Source organism: Pistacia vera, unplaced genomic scaffold (genome assembly GCF_008641045.1).
Source record: "Pistacia vera cultivar Batoury unplaced genomic scaffold, PisVer_v2 Contig301, whole genome shotgun sequence".
NCBI classification, from domain to species: Eukaryota; Viridiplantae; Streptophyta; class Magnoliopsida; order Sapindales; family Anacardiaceae; genus Pistacia; species Pistacia vera.
The window spans coordinates 735,063-758,092 of record NW_022196115.1 but is presented as its reverse complement, the minus strand read 5'-3'; the positions used below and the strand labels follow the sequence as shown (position 1 = coordinate 758,092).

The window sequence follows — 23,030 nt, the reverse complement described above, 5'->3', positions numbered from 1 at the left end:
ACATCCCACACTGTCCGATCAATCTCTGCCCAACTCCTATTTGCCAAGTGGATGCATCTTATTGCACTCACGTTTTCATTTAAGCCTTTAAAATAGTCAATTTCATTTATTTATTTTTACGATTTTAATCAATTTTTTTATGCTTAGTTTATTAATACATTAGTCAAAGACTTTCTTTTAACAGAAAATAAATTGCTCACATATTCAAAAAAATCTAAAATTATTAAATTTCTTAAGATTATAGAAAATATTTTCTAAAATTCGAATTAAAAGAGTTCTAAAATGAATTTAATTAAATTGAAAATTATTTTATTCATGTAAGACCCTAAGTTAAACTCTACTATATATATAATCACTTTATTCACATTTTTATAAAATTTAATTTAATACATTTGATTAATTATATTTAATTAAAATATTTTATTTAAAATGTTATATATAGATCCTCTCAAAATATTTTTTAATTCTTTTAAAATAACAAAAATTATCTAATAGTTATTAATAAATTATGAAAAAAATCGTTAAAATTTATTTTGTTATAAATTAATAAACATATAAATATATTTTTTATCGTTTAATTTAATCAATAAAACACAACGACAAAAGTATTTCACTATTTCTATTATTTTTGAAATTTTAAATAAATTTTTATTATTTATTTGCATTTAATTAAAAAAATAATATAGAGAGAAGGCTACTATAAACACGTTTCTCCAAAGAAAAAAATAAAAAATAAAAATGAAAACCCTTGATATCGCTTCTTAATTTTCTCTTTTGATAAACATAAACGTAACAACAAAGCGCTGTCTCTCTCTCTCTCTCTCTTTTCTGATCGGCGATTAATCCAAACTATACGCCTCGTCGTCTTCCTCTTCCACTTACCACCATCCTTCTCCGTCTACTCACTACTCGCCGTTCCTTAACCGCCACCGTCGTAACCGCAATCCGCATCCGAAACCCTGACCCGAAACCAAACCCAATCATACGTCGTCGTTTTTCTTTTTGACCCGTTCTTTTTTAAAAATTTAATTGTCACCTTACCTGGCCGGTGATTTAATTCAGTTTCCGGCGATTAAGAAGGTGCGCACGATTACTAACCTGCGCACTCTCCCTTTTGTTAATGTGAAAGTTTGACCCGATTAGTCAATCTCGTTGTGTGTGGATAAATGAGTGGGTTTAGTCACGTGTTCTTTTTTTTTTTTGAATTTTTCCTGGTCTGTTCGCGTTGAGTTTTGTGTTTTCGGGGAACAAAGTTTTTAATTTAGGGTTTTCGATTGCGAATTTAGGGTTTCGTTTGTGGTTTGAGGGGGAGTTTTGAGGGGTTTTAGAGATGGATTTTGTTTGATTTCGAGTTGGACATTGTGGATCTGTTTGATCTGGTTATACGATTTGTTTTGTGTTTAGTGAGTCTTTTTGGCTGTTAAAGATGGGATTTTGTTCTTTCGTGAGGTTCTCTCATTTCGAGCTTTAATGAAGTGATTTTGGTACTCGTTTCTTGTGTTTCTGATAAGTTTTTTATTACATTTGATCCAAGAACGTGAATGTTGTTTTTATTTCAATGTTTCCGTGTCAAGTTTGAATTTCCAATGCCGCGTCTTGTTCTTTGGAATGTCCAGAACCAACTTGCACTCATCTTCCTTGTTTTTTATAAATGCAAATGGAGAATTTAAGAAGCTTAGGACTGTAGAAGACAATAGTAGTTGTTCTGATAGCCCATAAATTTCCACAAACAATTAAGCTGTCCGAGGGAACCAGGGACCTGTGACTTTTTTCTAAAATGATTAACTATTTCTTAAGCGATGCTTACTTTTTCTTTTTGCTTCGTAGCTATGATAGAAATGAAGTTTAGGTTTGTGTTTTTTGGTCTCCTGTTGCTGAAACTGAGTTTGCTCGTCATTTTTTTGTGGACAAAAATGTTTTAGTTTGTATTTTGACTTTGATCGAGAACTGCTTATCACTGCTATTTACATCCATCCATTCTTCTATCTTTTTCTTTGTATTGAGGTTATGTCTTATTTGTTGCTCAGGGGTTGGAAGATAGCATAACAAGTCTTTCTGAAAGCTGGAGGTGTAAATAGAATTTCCATGTGAGAGGATGGCTTTCTATAGGAATTTCACTAGCGAAACAGTTTCACAAAGTGTACTTGAAGACAAAGGCCAAGAACAAAGTGTTAGTAGAATTCACAGCTCAGTAGGTAATGAGGATTTAGATGGGACTTACGGTGAAAGAGATTTTGATATTAATATGGATGTACAGTATCAAAGTGATGGAGAATTAGATGATGCTAGTAGGTTGCAGAATGGGGCAGCTGCTGATGATCATGGCAGTGTGAGAGATTTAAATATGCAGCCTTCTGGAAGGAGAACAGCTCTGTCTGGGAGATGGGGTTCAACTTTTTGGAAGGACTGCCAACCTATGGGCCCTGCCGCTGGCGGGTCTGATTCCGGGCATGATTCAAAATCTGAATATAAAAATGTTGAAGGGTCTGAAGACAATTCACTGGATGACAGAAATGATAGATTGGAGTCTGATGATGAGGGGCAAAAAGAAGTTGGCAAGGGGCCAAGAGTTCAGTCTGATGTACCAGCAGATGAAATGTTGTCTGATGAGTACTATGAGCAGGATGGGGAAGATCAAAGTGACTCCATGCATTATAGAGGGTTTAGCCATTCTGTTGGCATGAGTTCTAGGCCCCAGTCTAAGCCTGTAGCTGTTAATAACAATGTGTCAAGAAGATCAAGAGCTTTAAAGAACCGTGAATATGATGACGACAATGACAATAAAGGTGATGCTGATTATGAAGATGAGGATGAAGAAGAAGGTAAATTACTTCACATTGATTTAGTGCTCTTCAAACTGTGAAGAACAAAAAAGGGTAAAGAACAAAGGATGTAGTCCTTAACTTCTTCTCAATGTGGAAAGCTTGGATTGAAAACGTTATTGTCTTATTATTTGCAGATGACCCTGATGATGCAGACTTTGAGCCTGATCATGGTGTTACAAGTGGTCGCACCGGCAACAAGGTTAGTGAATATGTCATCAAGCCAACTAATTACTGAGGAATGATGTTATTGCATTGCAATCTCTACTTCCTTTCACTTAACTTTCTATGGTTATGATTTTCTTTCCTTAACAACTAATTACTGAAATATAACTTATCTATGTTGAGATTCCATTTTCTTATACACAGTGAGTGTAATGTGTCACATTTCATCTGTGTTGACAAGGGAAATTTGTTATCTTTCTGATTTGTGTTAAGCCTAGTGAAGGGAAATCACAGTTCTTCGGTGTTTTCAAAGCGTTTAAAATGAGAAGTGCTTGATTCAATATTAGATTGTCACATTTTGGATCCATTAGGTAGTGAAACTGTGGAAGCTTAATAATAAGGGTGAAACTATTAATAAAGCCAGTTTCATGTTTCTTATTAAAAAAAGTTTGAAATTAAAACAATTTGTTTTGGATTGTTTGTAGATGTTTGATGTGCTGGAGAGTAGATACCATGCAGCTAGTCATACAGGATACATTAGGAAATTGTTTATGTTGCCTATTTGGTGGCTAGCTTTGGAGAAAATATAAAGTTTTAGGTTTTGGGACATGGAAGCAAAGAGTTTGAGGGCGTCCGATGTAAATATGTTTATTCTTTAATTTTTGGATGAAAATATTTACTAGTTTTTAAGAAGTTCTTTATAGCTTATTGTGAAGAGCCTGAAGGAAAATTTTAGGATTTGTTTGGAAGGATGGATTGGTTGCTAAAAATGGGAATGATTTGCTCTTTTTTATTTCATTTCTTGGTTGTTTTGAGGATAGAATGGACTATATTGTTTAATGGAGTGAAGGAGATCTTGAGGTTTTTAGAATGAGGGGTTTTGAGTTTTTAAAGGCAAGTTTCAAGATTTGGTTGTGGATTTTTAATTAGAGTCATGGAAACAATGCAAAAGAGATGAGAGAGATAGAAACTTGTGGAGAGAAAGTAAAAGAATCTAGGCAACTTTGCCTTTGTCAAATCAAATATCTTGTCATTTAATTTTTATTAGTCTTGAAAGAGTACATCAAAATTGTGATCCTCTGTATCTCTTCTTGTTTTTTGTAACTTTTTTTTTTTTTTTTTAAATTTTTAATGTGATTGGAAAAATTTCAGCTCCAGATGATGAGATTTTAACTCTGAAATGTGGTTTGTGATGGTCGGTTGGTAGAATGAGGCTTGAGCACTTAGAAATAAGGTTGTGTTGGTGTCTTCGTGATGATAGAGTTAATGTAAAATGATTGTTTCTTGGCTATANAGATGAGAGAGATAGAAACTTGTGGAGAGAAAGTAAAAGAATCTAGGCAACCTTGCCTTTGTCAAACCAAATATCTTGTCATTTAATTTTTATTAGTCTTGAAAGAGTACATCAAAATTGTGATCCTCTGTATCTCTTCTTGTTTTTTGTAACATTTTTATTTTTAATGTGATTGGAAAAATTTCAGCTCCAGATGATGAGATTTTAACTCTGAAATGTGGTTTGTGATGGTCGGTTGGTAGAATGAGGCTTGAGCACTTAGAAATAAGGTTGTGTTGGTGTCTTCGTGATGATAGAGTTAATGTAAAATGATTGTTTCTTGGCTATATTCCTATTTTATTTACCACAAGGGTGGTGGGTAGAAGGCTATTTCTAGCAATGATCTTCCTAGGTGTTTCTGGCGATGGTCATAGAATTGGATTCTGGGGTATGTTTTAGGATGACGTATGTTTTAAAGCTATTAAGCATTTTGTTTCATTAATTGAATGCGTTCAGCAAGTTAAGGCCTTGTGCAAGGTGTTTGCAATCTTAGTGGTTGTAGTTGTGCATGAGGAAAGTCAGTTTTATCAGAGAGACTTCAGAGATTGACTGTGAAATTTGTGTATTGGTTTTTATGCTTATCTTATTCATGTTGTTTAAGATCCCTTGGGTGAAAAATGTATTTGGCAGGTGTTGTTTACTTGGTTCATGAATAGTTATTGAATTTGCTGCCTTGTAATTGTTTTGATCTTTGTGCATGCTAATAAACTGTTTTTCCCCCTGTTTTTACCAGGATAAAGACTGGGATGGTGAAGAATCTGATGAAGAAGAAATCAGTGAGGAGGATCTAGATATCTCTGATGATGATGATTCTTATTATATGAAGAAACCTAAGGGTAGGCAACGAGGGGTGAAAGCCAGTCGTAATGTAAAATCTGCTAGGGAACATAAACCATTGTATGCATCTAGTCGACAAAGAAGAGGGAAAGCATCAGTTGAAGAGGACGATTACTCTGCTGAGGATTCGGACAGTGAGAGTGATGAGGCTTTCAAGAGCACAACCAGGAGAGGTGCGCAACTTCGTAAAGGCAATGCTCGGTCCACGCTGATGACAAGTTTTACTGGACAAAACAGTGAGGTTCGCACTTCAACTAGGTCAGTTCGGAAGGTATCATATGTTGAGAGCGATGAAAGTGAAGAAGTTGATGAAGGCAAGAAGAAAAAGCCCCAAAAGGTTTTTTTTTTTTTGTCTTTTAATCTTATTTCTATTAATAGATATTGTTTTTACGTTTCAAATTTAGTGAATTATATTCTTGACTTAATACTTTTTGCTATTATTTTACCATAATTTAGGAGTAAAATGGATGTTTGGCTTAATCTGGTAAATGATACTTTGTGACGTAATCTGGAAAGAGGGTTATATGGGCGGATTATTGAATCCTATAGTCTTACTGTATCCTTTTCTCCTCCTCTTTCCATTTGTGTTTATGTGTGTCTGTTTGGAAGGGGTGTGTTGATATTTTTTTACCGCATCATGTGGTTTACGATAGAGGAGCTTTTTAGTTTCTCACACTGTATGCAAATTTTTTACTTTTAATTTGAAAAAATGATGTATGCTAAATTCAAATATGTTGTTTCCTTTTTATCTTTAAATCCTTGTAACCTGGTGATAAATGTGGCATACTTAAGAACTGGAAACATGGCTTGAAATATAGGATGTAAAACTTGAGACATTGATGTTTTTGCTTGTCTTTGAATGCCTAACAGTATTGATGATCTCTTCACTTTCCTTATTTCATGAATTAGGTTGCCTTTGTACTTGCTGCTAAATACAAATTCTTGAAGGCTAATGAGACTTGTAATTTAGTTGTTTAACGTTCTGTTTTCAAGGAGTTGCTTTTGATGGGTTTAATCCATTTTTCATCATAACTTGCTTATTAAACAATGAGTTTAATGTCTGTATGGTTGTGTATGCATCTCTCTGTTGTCTGTCTTTTAGTTGACTTAACTATACTTTCTTACAGTGTAACTGTTTGTTCCTGGCCCATTATACCATGAAGTTTTGTTCTGTTTTTGCATTCTATTTGAATGATCTGATTTTTATTTTTTTCCCCTTGCAATCAATTGTCTAGGATGAGATTGAGGAGGAAGATGGTGATACCATTGAAAAGGTGCTATGGCACCAGCCAAAGGGCATGGCTGAAGATGCTTTAAAGAACAATAGATCAACAGAGCCTGTGCTGTTAAGTCACTTGTTTGATTCTGAGCCTGATNTATTAAACAATGAGTTTAATGTCTGTATGGTTGTGTATGCATCTCTCTGTTGTCTGTCTTTTAGTTGACTTAACTATACTTTCTTACAGTGTAACTGTTTGTTCCTGGCCCATTATACCATGAAGTTTTGTTCTGTTTTTGCATTCTATTTGAATGATCTGATTTTTATTTTTTTCCCCTTGCAATCAATTGTCTAGGATGAGATTGAGGAGGAAGATGGTGATACCATTGAAAAGGTGCTATGGCACCAGCCAAAGGGCATGGCTGAAGATGCTTTAAAGAACAATAGATCAACAGAGCCTGTGCTGTTAAGTCACTTGTTTGATTCTGAGCCTGATTGGAATGAGGTGGAATTCCTAATAAAATGGAAAGGCCAGTCACACTTGCATTGTCAGTGGAAATCATTTGCTGAGCTTCAAAATGTATGTTTGTAATTTTCAATCTTAGATCTGTTGTTCATGCATGTATGTTGTTGTGTTGTGGCATATTTCTGTATAATTATATTGGAGTTGATGTTCATGCAACTTTTAATATTATTGTTATTTTTTTTTTTTTTTTTTCCTTTATTGTTCAAATAACTGTTACATTTTATCTGTGTGAGTTTGCAGCTTAGTGGTTTTAAAAAGGTTTTGAATTATACAAAAAAAGTAACAGAGGATGTAAGGTACCGGAAGGCTGTTTCACGTGAAGAGGTAATGCTTGGCTTATATGCACCAAATCTCATTTTTTGGAGTTCTCATTTCTGATGCATGCATGGACTTCCAATAAGCATTTTAATGATTTATTCCCTTTGACTTGTGATTTGTATCTTGGTTATTGAGATATAAACGTAGATAAATATTTATCCAAAAACAAGCTACAGCAGAGCCTTTAAGATAATGTATTTAGTTCATTAGTCTTATTGGCGATTGGCGATTGGTATATGTGGAAGTCAATATTCAGTTATTTGACTTGCTTCAGGGAGGGACATGTTATTACTTCATAGTAGGATCACAAAAGTTAAAATAAGCAAGTTTTTAAAACTTTATTTGTTTCAAAATGTACCTGAGGAAGTTCATGAAAACAGTCCTGTTCTATACATTTTTCTCCTGGGCTCTGTGCTAAATAATTTTATAATAAATGACATGTTATTGGGTGCCAATGAGTACATTGCTCTCTGTTTCTTTTGCTATGGTAATTTATTTTATCTTTCTATGTACTCTCAAAAAATTATGTCTGTATCTTTTTACGATGATTCTTGATCATTCATAAGGCATAGATTTGCACTAAAATATTTGTAAGGCTACTGACCTGTTTCTTAATTTTTGTTGTTTTGTTTGCCTGTTAGATTGAGGTCAATGATGTGAGTAAGGAAATGGACTTGGATATCATCAAGCAAAATAGTCAGGTTTACACTTTTGCATTTATATACTTTTGTATCTACTGCCCTTAAATATGTTAAGTTTTCTTTCTTTTGCTTTAATGTTTTTGTGATTATTCAGGTTGAGAGGATAATTGCTGATCGAATTAGTAAAGATAGCTCTGATAATGTGATGCCAGAGTATTTAGTCAAGTGGCAAGGCCTTTCATATGCAGAAGCGACCTGGTATAACTAGACTGGATTTATCATTCTTTCTAATCTTGTATTCGAAATAAGACTAGTTATCCATTTTCGGCGCAACTGCATCCTTATTTTATGTAAATTGTAGCATCTGGTTTTCCATACTTTTCTGGATAAAATATCATTTGTGCTAAAATGGTATATCTAGGCTCTCCTGAAGGGGGAAAAACGCTTCATCACTTGTATCATTTGTGGTTTCCTCTTTTATATTCTGTTGCTTAATTTTGCTTCTTATATGAAGATGAATTTTGTATCATGACAATAATTAATATATAATAATTGTTTTTGATGTTTGGTTTTAGGGAGAAGGACGTAGATATTGCTTTTGCTCAAGATGCTATTGATGAGTACAAGGTAGAGTATCATATAGGTTTTTTTTTTATGTTTCAATTTTTTTTTTTTTTTTTTCATTTTCTTTTAGTGAGCTTTTCTTCAGCGTGGCAATATTTTTTCAGTTTGTTACATTTTGATAACCAAAAATTCTTTAATCGTTTTTTTTTTTTTTTGGGCCAATTTTATGGATGGGTAATCACTATAGACATGCCTCAAGTTTTCACTCTCCTTGGCACTTTGTGTCGAGCTAAGTTTATCATCTGTTCTTTTCTAGAATTATGGTTTGAATGAGATATTTTAACCGTAATTTTTTATTTACACCCTTAACTTGAATTTCCACCATTCATTTGGTTAAAATCAGAAGTCAAAAAGTCATTTTTATTTCTCACAACTCATATAGTCTCTACATCATTGGATTAAGATGATGATTGGGTGAAAATTTAAATTAAGTTTTCTAGTCGGAAATTTAAGTAAAAGATACCAACCCTCGTAGCTTTGCACAGTATCTATCTTATGCTGTAACTATAACTTTAGCATAGTGAGCTTGCTAGATGTGGTGATGGGTGAGCATGCATAATTATAACAGGATTTTGTATAGTATTCAAGTTTGTGATCAATCATTTGTTTGTGAGGCTGCATTTTAAAATCACAGTTTCGTTCATTTCTTTTTAATGTACTTGTGAATATGAACACACACTCCCTTGAAAGTGAGAATTATGGTGTAAAGAGCTTGTGATTTGTTTTTTTGATCAGGCTCGAGAGGCTGCAATGGCTGTACAAGGGAAAATGGTGGATCACCAGCGTAAGAAAGGCAAAGGTCTGTAATATAGTGGTGTTTCTGTGGGGTTTTTAGCTCCATTCCTCTTTTTAGCATCTTGTATCATGAGTTGTAAAGTATAAAATAAAAAATTATTCTTTTCTCCTTATGGTTTTTCTTCTTCCGATCTTATTTTTCGTTTTCTAAGCCTCTTCTCTTTTCATCTGACTCTTCTTTCCTCAGTCATGTAAACCATACATGTGAACAAATCATTTCAACTTTGAACTATTTTGATGTGCAGCAAGTTTACGAAAGCTTGATGAACAACCTGAATGGTTAAAAGGAGGAAAGCTTCGTGATTATCAACTTGAAGGTTTAAATTTTCTGGTTAATAGGTATGCTCTTCTCATTTGGTTAAAGTTTTGGTATTTGATTTCTTAAACCTTTCTAGTCATACATGGTAGTAATTAGTGTCTCTTCATATGACAGTTGGAGAAATGATACTAATGTCATTTTGGCTGATGAAATGGGTCTCGGTAAAACTGTTCAGTCAGTGTCAATGCTTGGTTTCTTACAGGTGAACTTTGGTTCTCCTTTCGAGTAATGGACTTGGAAAACGTTGTTGTTGTTAATTCAAATAAAATTTATTTTATTTTGTTTTCTGCAGAACGCTCAACAAATACCTGGTCCATTTCTTGTAGTTGTACCATTATCCACCTTGTCTAACTGGGCGAAAGAATTTAGAAAGTGGCTGCCCTCCATGAATATTATTGTATATGTTGGTACCCGTGCAAGCCGAGAGGTGAGTCATTTTATTTATGTAAGTGTTTGGATTGTACATATGAAGAGGGCTTGGATATTTCTTATTTGTGTTGTGATGGCTAATCATCTTTTTCTTTAACTTTTGTTCTTTTAAGTATTGTTATGAACTTCTGGTCAGATACTGTATTTTTGTTAAATCATTGTTTGCATTGATGAGCATGTTTTTTTTTTTTTTTCTCTTAATGATAAACTTTCTCTTGATTCTTAGTCCTTTTCTTCTCTCTCTGTTTCTTTGGTTACAGGTGTGCCAGCAATATGAGTTTTATAACGATAAGAAAGTTGGCAGGCCTATAAAATATAATGCCCTGTTGACTACATATGAAGTGGTCCTAAAGGACAAAGCTGTTCTGTCCAAGATTAAGTGGAATTATTTGATGGTTGATGAGGCACATAGGTTAAAGAATAGTGAGGCACAGTTGTACACAACACTTTCGGTATGCCATGTTTCTAATTAGTAAAATTATTTTATTTGTTTTGCATTTTTGGATTTGATAATTTACTTTGGTCGCTTCTTAATAAATTTCTTATTTCCCTCTAGGAATTTAGCACCAAAAACAAGTTGCTCATTACTGGCACTCCATTGCAAAACAGTGTGGAAGAGCTATGGTATGTATTCCTTATGTTAGTATATTAGCATTGCAATTGCTGTCCACAGAGCAAAATCTTATTTGTTAGTGATCCTTCATTCCATAATAGAAGTTTTCTTAACCTTGAACTATTGATATCTCCCAACAAAACTTAGGGGTCATCATAACTACCATTGAGTATTACTATTCCTTCTACAAAGTCTGCTATGTTTGCCTGCATCTGTGGAAGTATTGACAGAGTAACCAGACCAAGGTAGTCTGATATGGAGTTCATTCTGACCTGTTGCAAGATCACTAAATCTGCAATTGTTGCTAGTTAGGCATTTGTGATGTGAGACCGCATAGTGCACTGGACTGTTGAATCATGTGTCTAGTGCTTGGTGTAGTGTTGGATTCAACAAGATTGTATATAGTGAATAGTCTTTTCACTAATAAATTGATTAAGACCAATTTGAATGAAACTACTTGATTATTTAACTTTGAATTGTTAAACACCAGGAATTTGTTTTCTATTAGCAAATCAGTAAATATATAGTTTTATACTTTTAGTTTTATATTCATATGCTTAATTACCTTATTTGTGTGATTAAATAATTGAAGGAATTTTATGAAAGGTAATTAAAATTTTAAATACTAATTTATAAATTGATTAAGACCAATTTGAATGAAACTAATTGATTATTTAACTTTAAATTGTTAAACACCAGGAATTTGTTTTCTATTAGCAAATCAGTAAATATATAGTTTTTAACTTTTAATTTTATATTCATTTGCTTAATTACCTTATTTGTGTGATTAAATAATTGAAGGAATTTTATGAAAGGTAATTAAAGATTTAAATACTAATTTCAACATTTGTTTCTAGTACAGAAATAAAAATGAACGCCAAATAGGTATTTGTATATCAATTCAAGAGTTAGAATGATAAGTTCAAGAGTAATATGGAAGCCAAGTTGCTAATTGAAGACTTTTATTTCCTATCTCCAGGGCTCTGCTTCACTTTCTTGATCCTGATAAGTTCAAGAGTAAGGATGATTTTGTCCAAAATTACAAGAATCTTAGTTCATTCAATGAAAATGAGGTACAAAATTTTTCCTTAAGTCAATTATTTCTTTTGCAAGTATTCTTGTTTCATCCAATAAATCATTTTTTGATATGTGTGGGTGTCTACATGTAGCTTGCTAATCTTCATATGGAACTGAGGCCTCACATTCTCCGAAGAGTCATCAAGGATGTTGAGAAGTCTTTGCCTCCAAAGATTGAACGTATTCTTAGAGTTGAAATGTCCCCTCTTCAGAAACAGTAAGTATTATTTACTTAATAATATATATAATATTCTCTTTAGTTAAGTCGTGATTTCCTGCTCCTTACTTTGTTCTAGGTACTATAAGTGGATTCTAGAACGCAACTTCCATGATTTGAACAAGGGAGTTCGTGGGAATCAAGTAAGTATATTCAAATGGCATTTGGACAATTTTTAGGCTAAGTACACTATTAACAATGATGTTAACAAATTTTAACCATTGCATAATATATATTGTTTCCATAGTGGTATTATTGGTGTTATTCTTAAAAATGGTTCACTCAATAATATCTTTAAATGTCACTACATGTGTTGATTATGGAAAATTCGTGCATTGCAGGTTTCACTTTTGAATATTGTGGTAGAATTGAAAAAGTGTTGCAATCACCCCTTCCTATTCGAGAGTGCAGACCATGGTTATGGTGGGGACATGGGTACTAATGATAGCAGTAAATTGGAGAGAATTATTTTAAGCAGTGGGAAGCTTGTTATACTTGATAAGCTACTTACCAGGTTGCATGAGACAAAACATCGTGTGTTGATCTTTTCCCAGGTTTGTTTTGAAAGTCTTTCCACTGTATATGCTCCTATAAACTTACTAAAAGTTTGTTGAGCTTGGATATGATGTTTCTGTAAGTTGAAAATGATGTGGCCCATTCATATTGTTAAATCAACGTCTATCGGCATTTGTGTAGATATGTTAATAGTCATGAGCATATGGTTGGTGATTTCCATTTATGAATATATTCTCTTTGTTTTCATTTTCAAATACCCTTTTTAGAAAATGATTGTGAACACATTTTTAAAATTTGAAAACATAACATCAAAGTTTTTTTATTTTTTTTTTTTTCTCATTTTGAAATTTATTTTTAGAAATTAAAACACTAAGAACAGCCTTTATTGAATCAATAGCTGTAATTTGAAACATTTTCTGTTGTCATTGACATATCAAACTGTTGTACATCTAATACATTCTAATGGTATAAGGATTTCTATACACACAGTCGCATAGTTTATGTGTTTACTAGTTTTTACTTCAGATCAAGAGGATATTAACAGGAGCCATTAATTGTTTCAATGATAAATAAGTGCAGATGGTTCGAATGTTGGATATACTAGCAGAGTACATGTCTTATAGAGGTTTCCAATTTCAAAGGCTTGATGGTAGTACAAAGGCTGATTTTCGCCAGCAAGCCATGGATCATTTTAATGCACCTGGTAGTGAGGATTTCTGCTTCTTGCTTTCAACTCGTGCTGGTGGCCTTGGCATCAATCTTGCAACAGCGGACACAGTTATAATATTTGATTCTGACTGGAACCCGCAAAATGACTTACAGGTCTTAAACAAGATTACGTCATGTTTCTCTGTCTGTCATTATTATTTTATGATAAGTATTTGTTTACCCTGTCACTGGTCAATTATTGCTATTTGTAATTCAATTTTGTTTCAGGCAATGAGTAGAGCTCATAGAATTGGGCAGCAAGAAGTTGTCAACATCTATAGATTTGTTACAAGCAAAAGTGTTGAGGAAGACATCCTGGAGCGTGCTAAGAAAAAGATGGTGAATGCATAGATCATTAAGTGTTTCATTTCATTTACCCAAAAGACACATGGCATACCTGTGTTTTTATGTGCCTACGTTGTGTGTGAATGATGCTATATATTTTCAGCTGCTCAGTTTTCCTCCGGTCCCAATTATTTAACATGTTTTCTTGTGTCAAATGTGTTCTTTTAGGTTCTTGACCATTTGGTGATCCAAAAGTTAAATGCAGAGGGTAGGCTGGAGAAGAAAGAAGCAAAGAAAGGGAGTTATTTTGACAAAGTAAGGACATGTAAATTGATATTTGCTTTAATTAACACTATTTGTCATATAAAACCTATATTTGAGATTCTGTTTTAGCTGTAGTTTCTTTTTCATTTCCTTTGCTTGGATCTTAGGTGAAATTGTGACATTTTCAGTATCCAGATTGGTTCTTTATTGATTTTGTTTTTAGTAAATTCTAACACCATTCCTTTTTGTGATTATAGAATGAACTCTCTGCAATTTTGAGATTTGGGGCTGAGGAACTTTTTAAAGAAGACAGAAATGAAGAGGAAAGTAAAAAGAGACTTCTAAGTATGGATATTGATGAAATACTTGAAAGAGCAGAGAAAGTTGAGGAGAAGGAAGCCGAAGGAGAGCAAGGGAAGGAACTGCTGAGTGCTTTTAAGGCAAGGAGAGAACTCACTCTTTGTGATGGAGTTTACTATTCACTCCCTTCCCTTTAGTTCATTTTTTTTACTGGTTGTCTGTATGTGGAAAATAATGGGGTGGAAGTTGGTCTTCTAGCTGCTCTGCTATATTTCAAGCATGCTGATTTGCTTTATGTCTTTTTGATACCTTTTCTATTTCTTTGATTATACCCAGGTTGCCAATTTCTGTAGTGCCGAAGACGATGGGAGTTTTTGGAGTCGTTGGATAAAACCTGATGCTGTAGCTCAAGCTGAAGTATGATCTTGATTTTGCAATTCAAGCATATAGTACTACACTATTTTTCTTTTTGGGGTTTAATTTTGTACTTAGAATTTTGTTTAGCTTTAGATGTGCTTAAGATTTTATTTTCCTCGCTTTAGGAAGCTTTAGCTCCTCGTGCTGCGAGGAATACTAAGAGCTATGCAGAGCCAAATGAACCTGAGAGAAGTAGTAAAAGGAAGAAGAAAGGGTCTGAGGCTCAGGACCCTCCGGAGAGAGTCCAAAAGCGCCGCAAAGCAGAATTTTCTGTTCCCACAGTCCCAATTATGGAGGGAGCGTCTGCACAAGTGAGAGATTGGTCTTATGGGAATCTTTCTAAGAGAGATGCCCAGCGTTTTTCTCGTGCGGTATGCTTTATGATACTTAAAAAATCTGTTAGCCTTCTATTTTGGTCTACCTTGTATTTACATTTGTTCTAAGCAAACTTGCTCATATCCTTGTCTGTATGCCATTTTTGACAAACATAGCGAGCTCTAATATAAAGAGGAGGGAGAAAATCCTAATATAGGTTTTTTCTTGTAAAACCTTTTATGTTTAAAATTTTGAAGAAAGGTTAAGAAGAGCTTATTTGAAATTTCCAAATTTTCATCTTCTTGTCATAGACAAAAAGCATTTTTAGTCATCTATAAGCACTAAGTAAATTGTTATAAAAACAAAAGAACTCTTTGACATCAATAAATTTCTTTGCCTGTAGATAAGCTTTTTCAAATGGGCACTAAGGGTTACTCAAGATCTGTTGAACTTTTGCTCTAGTCTTGTAAATCCCAATGATATTCATGTGAAAGGTCCAAGTTTAGCTTTATTAAGAGCTTGAACCAGTGAGAATAACAACTATTAGAATCAAAATAATTACTGAATTCACCCTCAATATGTATAAACATGAGCTGTTCTGGTATCATTATTATATAACAGAGATTCTGATTTCAGTGTACCAATTAAATATGATTGTTTGAAGTTGTCAGACGACAATAATTGAGGGGTCTATTCACTTTATTTCAATTGGGTCTTAACTCAGAGGTTCTGATTTCAGTGTGCTAATTAAAGTTGATTGTTTTGAAGTACTCAGATATTGACTCAAGAACTTATAGACATTCATTTTAGTTCTATTGGATCTTAAATCAACATGAGTTCTGTTAATATTTAAAATCAACTAATAAATTCAGATAGACCTCTCCTCCTGATGTAATGAATTGTTTTGATGATATTTAGTAGCGAAGAAACAGAAAGGTTTCCTGAATAGTGGATACAAAAGCTTAAAAACCTGAAGCATAATAAGTAACTATAAGCCTTTATGTTACTCTATAATCTTTTTTCATCTCATCTTCTTGATCTCTTTCTGATGACTAGTTTGATACCTCTTGCATTATCCTCTAGTTGTAGACTTGCTTATGGCACGGGTAAAATGTGTTTAGCATCTTCTGTTTGTTGGCTAGAACCTATGTTTCTGTCTCTTTGCTTAATCACACGACAGTTATAATGAAAATGTTGTCACTTTTTGTTTTTCTTATGAACAAAAAATTAGATTATGAAGTTTGGGAACCACAGTCAAATCAGTCAAATAGCTGCAGAGGTTGGTGGTGCAGTTGCAACAGTTCCACCTGAAGCGCAGATTGAGCTTTTTGATGTTTTAATTGAGGGGTGTACAGAGGCAGTCAAAGTAGGAAGTCTAGACCCAAAGGTTGGTTTTGAATATTATTCTGCTAATGCATATTGGTGTTTTCCATGTGGTCATATAATGTTACTATTTTAATTTTTTGTAGGGTCCTTTGCTGGATTTTTTTGGTGTGTCTGTGAAGGCTAATGATCTACTGACACGTGTCCAAGAACTTCAACTCCTAGAGAAGCGCATTATTCGCTATGAAGATCCTATTAAGCAATTTCGAGTGCTCACATACCTTAAACCTTCAAATTGGTCCAAAGGTTGTGGCTGGAATCAAAGTATGTGTGTCTGTTCTTTTGCACCTGTTTTGTTCATTATATTATTTAATAGATTGGTATAGGTATTTTTTTAGGAACTCACAGTCGCATAGTTTATGTGTTTACTAGTTTTTACTTCAGATCAAGAGGATATTAACAGGAGCCAGTAATTGTTTCAATGATAAATAAGTGCAGATGGTTCGAATGTTGGATATACTAGCAGAGTACATGTCTTATAGAGGTTTCCAATTTCAAAGGCTTGATGGTAGTACAAAGGCTGATTTTCGCCAGCAAGCCATGGATCATTTTAATGCACCTGGTAGTGAGGATTTCTGCTTCTTGCTTTCAACTCGTGCTGGTGGCCTTGGCATCAATCTTGCAACAGCGGACACAGTTATAATATTTGATTCTGACTGGAACCCGCAAAATGACTTACAGGTCTTAAACAAGATTACGTCATGTTTCTCTGTCTGTCATTATTATTTTATGATAAGTATTTGTTTACCCTGTCACTGGTCAATTATTGCTATTTGTAATTCAATTTTGTTTCAGGCAATGAGTAGAGCTCATAGAATTGGGCAGCAAGAAGTTGTCAACATCTATAGATTTGTTACAAGCAAAAGTGTTGAGGAAGACATCCTGGAGCGTGCTAAGAAAAAGATGGTGAATGCATAGATCATTAAGTGTTTCATTTCATTTACCCAAAAGACACATGGCATACCTGTGTTTTTATGTGCCTACGTTGTGTGTGAATGATGCTATATATTTTCAGCTGCTCAGTTTTCCTCCGGTCCCAATTATTTAACATGTTTTCTTGTGTCAAATGTGTTCTTTTAGGTTCTTGACCATTTGGTGATCCAAAAGTTAAATGCAGAGGGTAGGCTGGAGAAGAAAGAAGCAAAGAAAGGGAGTTATTTTGACAAAGTAAGGACATGTAAATTGATATTTGCTTTAATTAACACTATTTGTCATATAAAACCTATATTTGAGATTCTGTTTTAGCTGTAGTTTCTTTTTCATTTCCTTTGCTTGGATCTTAGGTGAAATTGTGACATTTTCAGTATCCAGATTGGTTCTTTATTGATTTTGTTTTTAGTAAATTCTAACACCATTCCTTTTTGTGATTATAGAATGAACTCTCTGCAATTTTGAGATTTGGGGCTGAGGAACTTTTTAAAGAAGACAGAAATGAAGAGGAAAGTAAAAAGAGACTTCTAAGTATGGATATTGATGAAATACTTGAAAGAGCAGAGAAAGTTGAGGAGAAGGAAGCCGAAGGAGAGCAAGGGAAGGAACTGCTGAGTGCTTTTAAGGCAAGGAGAGAACTCACTCTTTGTGATGGAGTTTACTATTCACTCCCTTCCCTTTAGTTCATTTTTTTTACTGGTTGTCTGTATGTGGAAAATAATGGGGTGGAAGTTGGTCTTCTAGCTGCTCTGCTATATTTCAAGCATGCTGATTTGCTTTATGTCTTTTTGATACCTTTTCTATTTCTTTGATTATACCCAGGTTGCCAATTTCTGTAGTGCCGAAGACGATGGGAGTTTTTGGAGTCGTTGGATAAAACCTGATGCTGTAGCTCAAGCTGAAGTATGATCTTGATTTTGCAATTCAAGCATATAGTACTACACTATTTTTCTTTTTGGGGTTTAATTTTGTACTTAGAATTTTGTTTAGCTTTAGATGTGCTTAAGATTTTATTTTCCTCGCTTTAGGAAGCTTTAGCTCCTCGTGCTGCGAGGAATACTAAGAGCTATGCAGAGCCAAATGAACCTGAGAGAAGTAGTAAAAGGAAGAAGAAAGGGTCTGAGGCTCAGGACCCTCCGGAGAGAGTCCAAAAGCGCCGCAAAGCAGAATTTTCTGTTCCCACAGTCCCAATTATGGAGGGAGCGTCTGCACAAGTGAGAGATTGGTCTTATGGGAATCTTTCTAAGAGAGATGCCCAGCGTTTTTCTCGTGCGGTATGCTTTATGATACTTAAAAAATCTGTTAGCCTTCTATTTTGGTCTACCTTGTATTTACATTTGTTCTAAGCAAACTTGCTCATATCCTTGTCTGTATGCCATTTTTGACAAACATAGCGAGCTCTAATATAAAGAGGAGGGAGAAAATCCTAATATAGGTTTTTTCTTGTAAAACCTTTTATGTTTAAAATTTTGAAGAAAGGTTAAGAAGAGCTTATTTGAAATTTCCAAATTTTCATCTTCTTGTCATAGACAAAAAGCATTTTTAGTCATCTATAAGCACTAAGTAAATTGTTATAAAAACAAAAGAACTCTTTGACATCAATAAATTTCTTTGCCTGTAGATAAGCTTTTTCAAATGGGCACTAAGGGTTACTCAAGATCTGTTGAACTTTTGCTCTAGTCTTGTAAATCCCAATGATATTCATGTGAAAGGTCCAAGTTTAGCTTTATTAAGAGCTTGAACCAGTGAGAATAACAACTATTAGAATCAAAATAATTACTGAATTCACCCTCAATATGTATAAACATGAGCTGTTCTGGTATCATTATTATATAACAGAGATTCTGATTTCAGTGTACCAATTAAATATGATTGTTTGAAGTTGTCAGACGACAATAATTGAGGGGTCTATTCACTTTATTTCAATTGGGTCTTAACTCAGAGGTTCTGATTTCAGTGTGCTAATTAAAGTTGATTGTTTTGAAGTACTCAGATATTGACTCAAGAACTTATAGACATTCATTTTAGTTCTATTGGATCTTAAATCAACATGAGTTCTGTTAATATTTAAAATCAACTAATAAATTCAGATAGACCTCTCCTCCTGATGTAATGAATTGTTTTGATGATATTTAGTAGCGAAGAAACAGAAAGGTTTCCTGAATAGTGGATACAAAAGCTTAAAAACCTGAAGCATAATAAGTAACTATAAGCCTTTATGTTACTCTATAATCTTTTTTCATCTCATCTTCTTGATCTCTTTCTGATGACTAGTTTGATACCTCTTGCATTATCCTCTAGTTGTAGACTTGCTTATGGCACGGGTAAAATGTGTTTAGCATCTTCTGTTTGTTGGCTAGAACCTATGTTTCTGTCTCTTTGCTTAATCACACGACAGTTATAATGAAAATGTTGTCACTTTTTGTTTTTCTTATGAACAAAAAATTAGATTATGAAGTTTGGGAACCACAGTCAAATCAGTCAAATAGCTGCAGAGGTTGGTGGTGCAGTTGCAACAGTTCCACCTGAAGCGCAGATTGAGCTTTTTGATGTTTTAATTGAGGGGTGTACAGAGGCAGTCAAAGTAGGAAGTCTAGACCCAAAGGTTGGTTTTGAATATTATTCTGCTAATGCATATTGGTGTTTTCCATGTGGTCATATAATGTTACTATTTTATTTTTTGTAGGGTCCTTTGCTGGATTTTTTTGGTGTGTCTGTGAAGGCTAATGATCTACTAACACGTGTCCAAGAACTTCAACTCCTAGAGAAGCGCATTATTCGCTATGAAGATCCTATTAAGCAATTTCGAGTGCTCACATACCTTAAACCTTCAAATTGGTCCAAAGGTTGTGGCTGGAATCAAAGTATGTGTGTCTGTTCTTTTGCACCTGTTTTGTTCATTATATTATTTAATAGATTGGTATAGGTATTTTTTTTTTTTATGTTTTTCGCTGATTTATTATATTTTGCCATGTGGTATTATTTTCAGTTGATGATGCAAGATTGCTTTTGGGTATATATTACCATGGATTTGGCAATTGGGAAAAGATAAGGTTAGATGATAGGCTTGGCCTTACTAAGAAGATTGCTCCTGTTGAACTTCAACACCATGAGACCTTTCTACCACGTGCACCAAATCTGAAAGAGCGTGCTAATGCACTTTTGGAAATAGTAAGCAATCACTCTTGCAGTCTTGTTTGCATTGTTGACCCTGTGTAGAAGATTGGCTTTTCCACTTTTTATTCCATCGCATTTTGAATGTTGATATATTTGTTTTTTGAATATATTTTTCAAAATGTTTCTCTTGGATATTTCAATTGTTTGTTTGAATGCTGTTTGATCTGTCTGCAGCATAAACCACTTCCACTGTGCAATGTTCCAAAACTATGCATTTATTTTCCTCTGTAATCAGCTTTCATAAATGTTGTATTTTTTCCTTCTAATTTTAGTTAAGGTACTATGCAAATTCTACTTGGTCTCTCTCTCAATGTTTCAATGTCTTTCCAAGCAGTTTTTTGTCCATTCTATGCTCTTTGAACTGTTGTAATGGATTATTGATGCAAAAGCGTTTCGCTTCCAGATAGCTTAACTACCTGGAGGTGAATCTTACCTGTCTGCTGTTGTGTTGAACATAATGTGACCACACTTGTTTAGTTACATATCTCATGGTATCCACAATTCGTACAAATATTTTAATGTAGCAGAGTCGGCCATTATGTATTTAAATCATACTGGAGAGAAATTTTCTTTTTTTGTTTGGCTGGTGGTCTTTATGACTGTTCTATGTAATGATGATATGTAGGCCAGCATAGTCTTTTTTTTTTTTGGGGGGGGGGGGGGGGGGGGTTTCATCAATGATGTTGTGGATGACTTTACTGATGATGAGAACCTTTATCACCAGGAACTTGCAGCTGTTGGTGGAAAAAGTGCAAATGCTAAAGTCGGTCGCAAGGCTTCAAAGAAGGAGAAAGAAAATATTCTTAACATGTCAATATCTCAGATGAAGGGCAAGAAAGGAAAATCGGGTACCCCCAAGGTCAATTTCCAAATTACCAAAGACAGATTGCATAAACCTCGGAAAGTTGAACCTTTAGTAAAAGAAGAGGGTGAAATGTCCGACAACGAGGAAGTATATGAACAGTTTAAGGAAGTCAAATGGATGGAATGGTGTGAAGATGTCATGATTACTGAAATTAAAACCCTGCAGCGTCTTCACAGGTTGCAGACTACCAGTGCTAATCTTCCAAAAGAAAAGGTCAGTTCTGTTTATGATATTCTTTTTGTTTATTTTATACACAAATATACTAGAATTTTATATCCAACTTCTTTCTGAGGTCCGTCTTTCCTTTTATTTTTTCCAGGTGCTGTCAAGAATTAGGAATTACTTGCAGCTTATAGGACGAAGGATAGACCAAATTGTTTTAGAACATGAAGAGGAAGGTTATAAACAAGATAGTATGTTTTTCTTTATTTTGCATAGTTTATTGATTATTCTACTCAACTGATGAGCATTGTGTTTGAATCTTACCATTTGTGGCTCTCTCTCCTGCAAGTATATTGCTAAAAATTATCTTATTTTAATGTTTTACTACATTGCTTACATTTCCCTTTTTTTAGATTTTCTTCCATATTAGAGCTTGAAAAGAAGTTTCATTGCAGGGATGACCATGCGATTGTGGAACTATGTCTCCACCTTCTCAAATCTTTCTGGGGAGAGGCTTCGTCAGATTTATTCAAAACTAAAGCAGGAGCAGGATGAGGAGGCAGGGGTTGGACCCTCCCACACGAATGGTTCTGCGTCTGGTCCTATTGACAGTAGTGATCTAAATAATTTTTCTACCTTTACTAGGCAGAAGGGGTATAAGAATGTGACTGCCTATCAAATGGCAGAACCAATTCACAAGGGGATTGATACAAAAAAATTTGAAGCATGGAAGCGAAGGAGAAGAGCGGAAGCTGAAACCTTCCCCCCAGCTCAGCCCATATTGCAAAGACCTATTGGTAATGGTACTCGTGTATCAGATCCAAACTCACTGGGAATTCTTGGGGCGGCACCTACTGACGGCAGACGTTTCGGTAACGAGAGACCTTACCGGATGCGTCAAGCTGGCTTTCCACACAGACAGGGTTTCCCTTCAGGAATCAAGTAGCAGTCTTTTTCTGATTTATGAGCACAGCTGATTGAAGACTGACACTGATTGGCTTTCACTTGGTAACATTTACCTATTAAGCCTTTAAATATTCTCTGGAATTCTTTATTGCCATGGGAATAAAAAATGTGCAGATCCAGCCTGGTTTTGTTATGGCTGCTGATCTGCGGGGGGGCTTATTCATCATATGGGAATTGCATATATGTAGACACCGCACTGAGGAAGAAAGCCTAGGGTCTGATTTGACATAGCAAGAGATGTGGCAGTCTCGCCGTGATTTTTAGTTTCCTTCTGTTTTTCTTTAGAAGAATGAGTTGAGTACATTGTTTACGTATATAGTGAAAATTAGCAGGAGAAGAAAAAAAAATCCCATCAGTTTGAAATATTAAGGCTCGAGCGGAACAGTATATATGTATTATGCTATTGAGAAACTGTACATTATCAATTTTGCTTAATTTTGTAGGTCATTACTATCTCATTCTTCCAACAATTTGTTGATGTATGTATTTTGCATTTCAGCTTCTGCTTAATATTTTTGAAAATTTTTAAGTATGCTAGATGCCTACATATTAAGCCTCACATGTATGATTTCTTTGACACAAGATAATGATATACTGAAGTTCCAAGTTCCAATACCATCAATTGTAATTCTTGACTTCTTGTAGCCTGGTTTGAATTTATTGCTGCCAAACGTGTTTCAACTCCTTGTTATGTATATACGAATTTTTTATACGAAGTTTGGTGTTGAAGGGAAGATATTTGTTCTGCTTCACTATTGGGTTGAATGACCATTTAATATTGTGAATATGCGTATGGTTGGATCGATC

At 34.4% G+C, this 23,030-nt stretch overlaps 1 protein-coding gene across 1 annotated transcript; it reads left to right on the top strand.

Annotated features, from left to right (window-relative positions):
* Positions 1 to 742: 742 nt before the first annotated feature.
* LOC116135593 (protein CHROMATIN REMODELING 5) lies at positions 743 to 22,755 on the top strand. The gene is made up of 31 exons (XM_031421310.1): positions 743 to 1,080; positions 2,028 to 2,822; positions 2,960 to 3,024; positions 5,054 to 5,494; positions 6,732 to 6,956; positions 7,143 to 7,226; positions 7,862 to 7,921; positions 8,016 to 8,119; positions 8,437 to 8,488; positions 9,221 to 9,284; positions 9,526 to 9,619; positions 9,714 to 9,801; positions 9,892 to 10,026; positions 10,289 to 10,480; positions 10,585 to 10,652; positions 11,621 to 11,714; positions 11,811 to 11,935; positions 12,015 to 12,078; positions 12,277 to 12,489; positions 13,031 to 13,273; positions 13,388 to 13,498; positions 13,673 to 13,759; positions 13,966 to 14,148; positions 14,345 to 14,425; positions 14,551 to 14,796; positions 15,972 to 16,127; positions 16,210 to 16,387; positions 20,043 to 20,224; positions 20,955 to 21,308; positions 21,415 to 21,508; positions 21,713 to 22,755. The coding sequence occupies exons 2-31, from the start codon at positions 2,096 to 2,098 to the stop codon at positions 22,201 to 22,203; spliced, it is 5,301 nt and encodes a 1,766-aa protein (XP_031277170.1). The 5' UTR covers positions 743 to 1,080; positions 2,028 to 2,095; the 3' UTR covers positions 22,204 to 22,755.
* The last annotated feature ends 275 nt before the right edge of the window (positions 22,756 to 23,030 follow it).

Bases quoted from the DNA above. Each gene is read 5' to 3' on its own strand.
- LOC116135593 (XM_031421310.1), top strand. From the start codon at position 2,096: ATGGCTTTCTATAGGAATTTCACTAGCGAAACAGTTTCACAAAGTGTA. The intron at 11,715-11,810 runs GTACAAAATTTT...GTCTACATGTAG, and splicing joins GTTCATTCAATGAAAATGAG to CTTGCTAATCTTCATATGGA. The intron at 12,079-12,276 runs GTAAGTATATTC...CGTGCATTGCAG, and splicing joins AGGGAGTTCGTGGGAATCAA to GTTTCACTTTTGAATATTGT.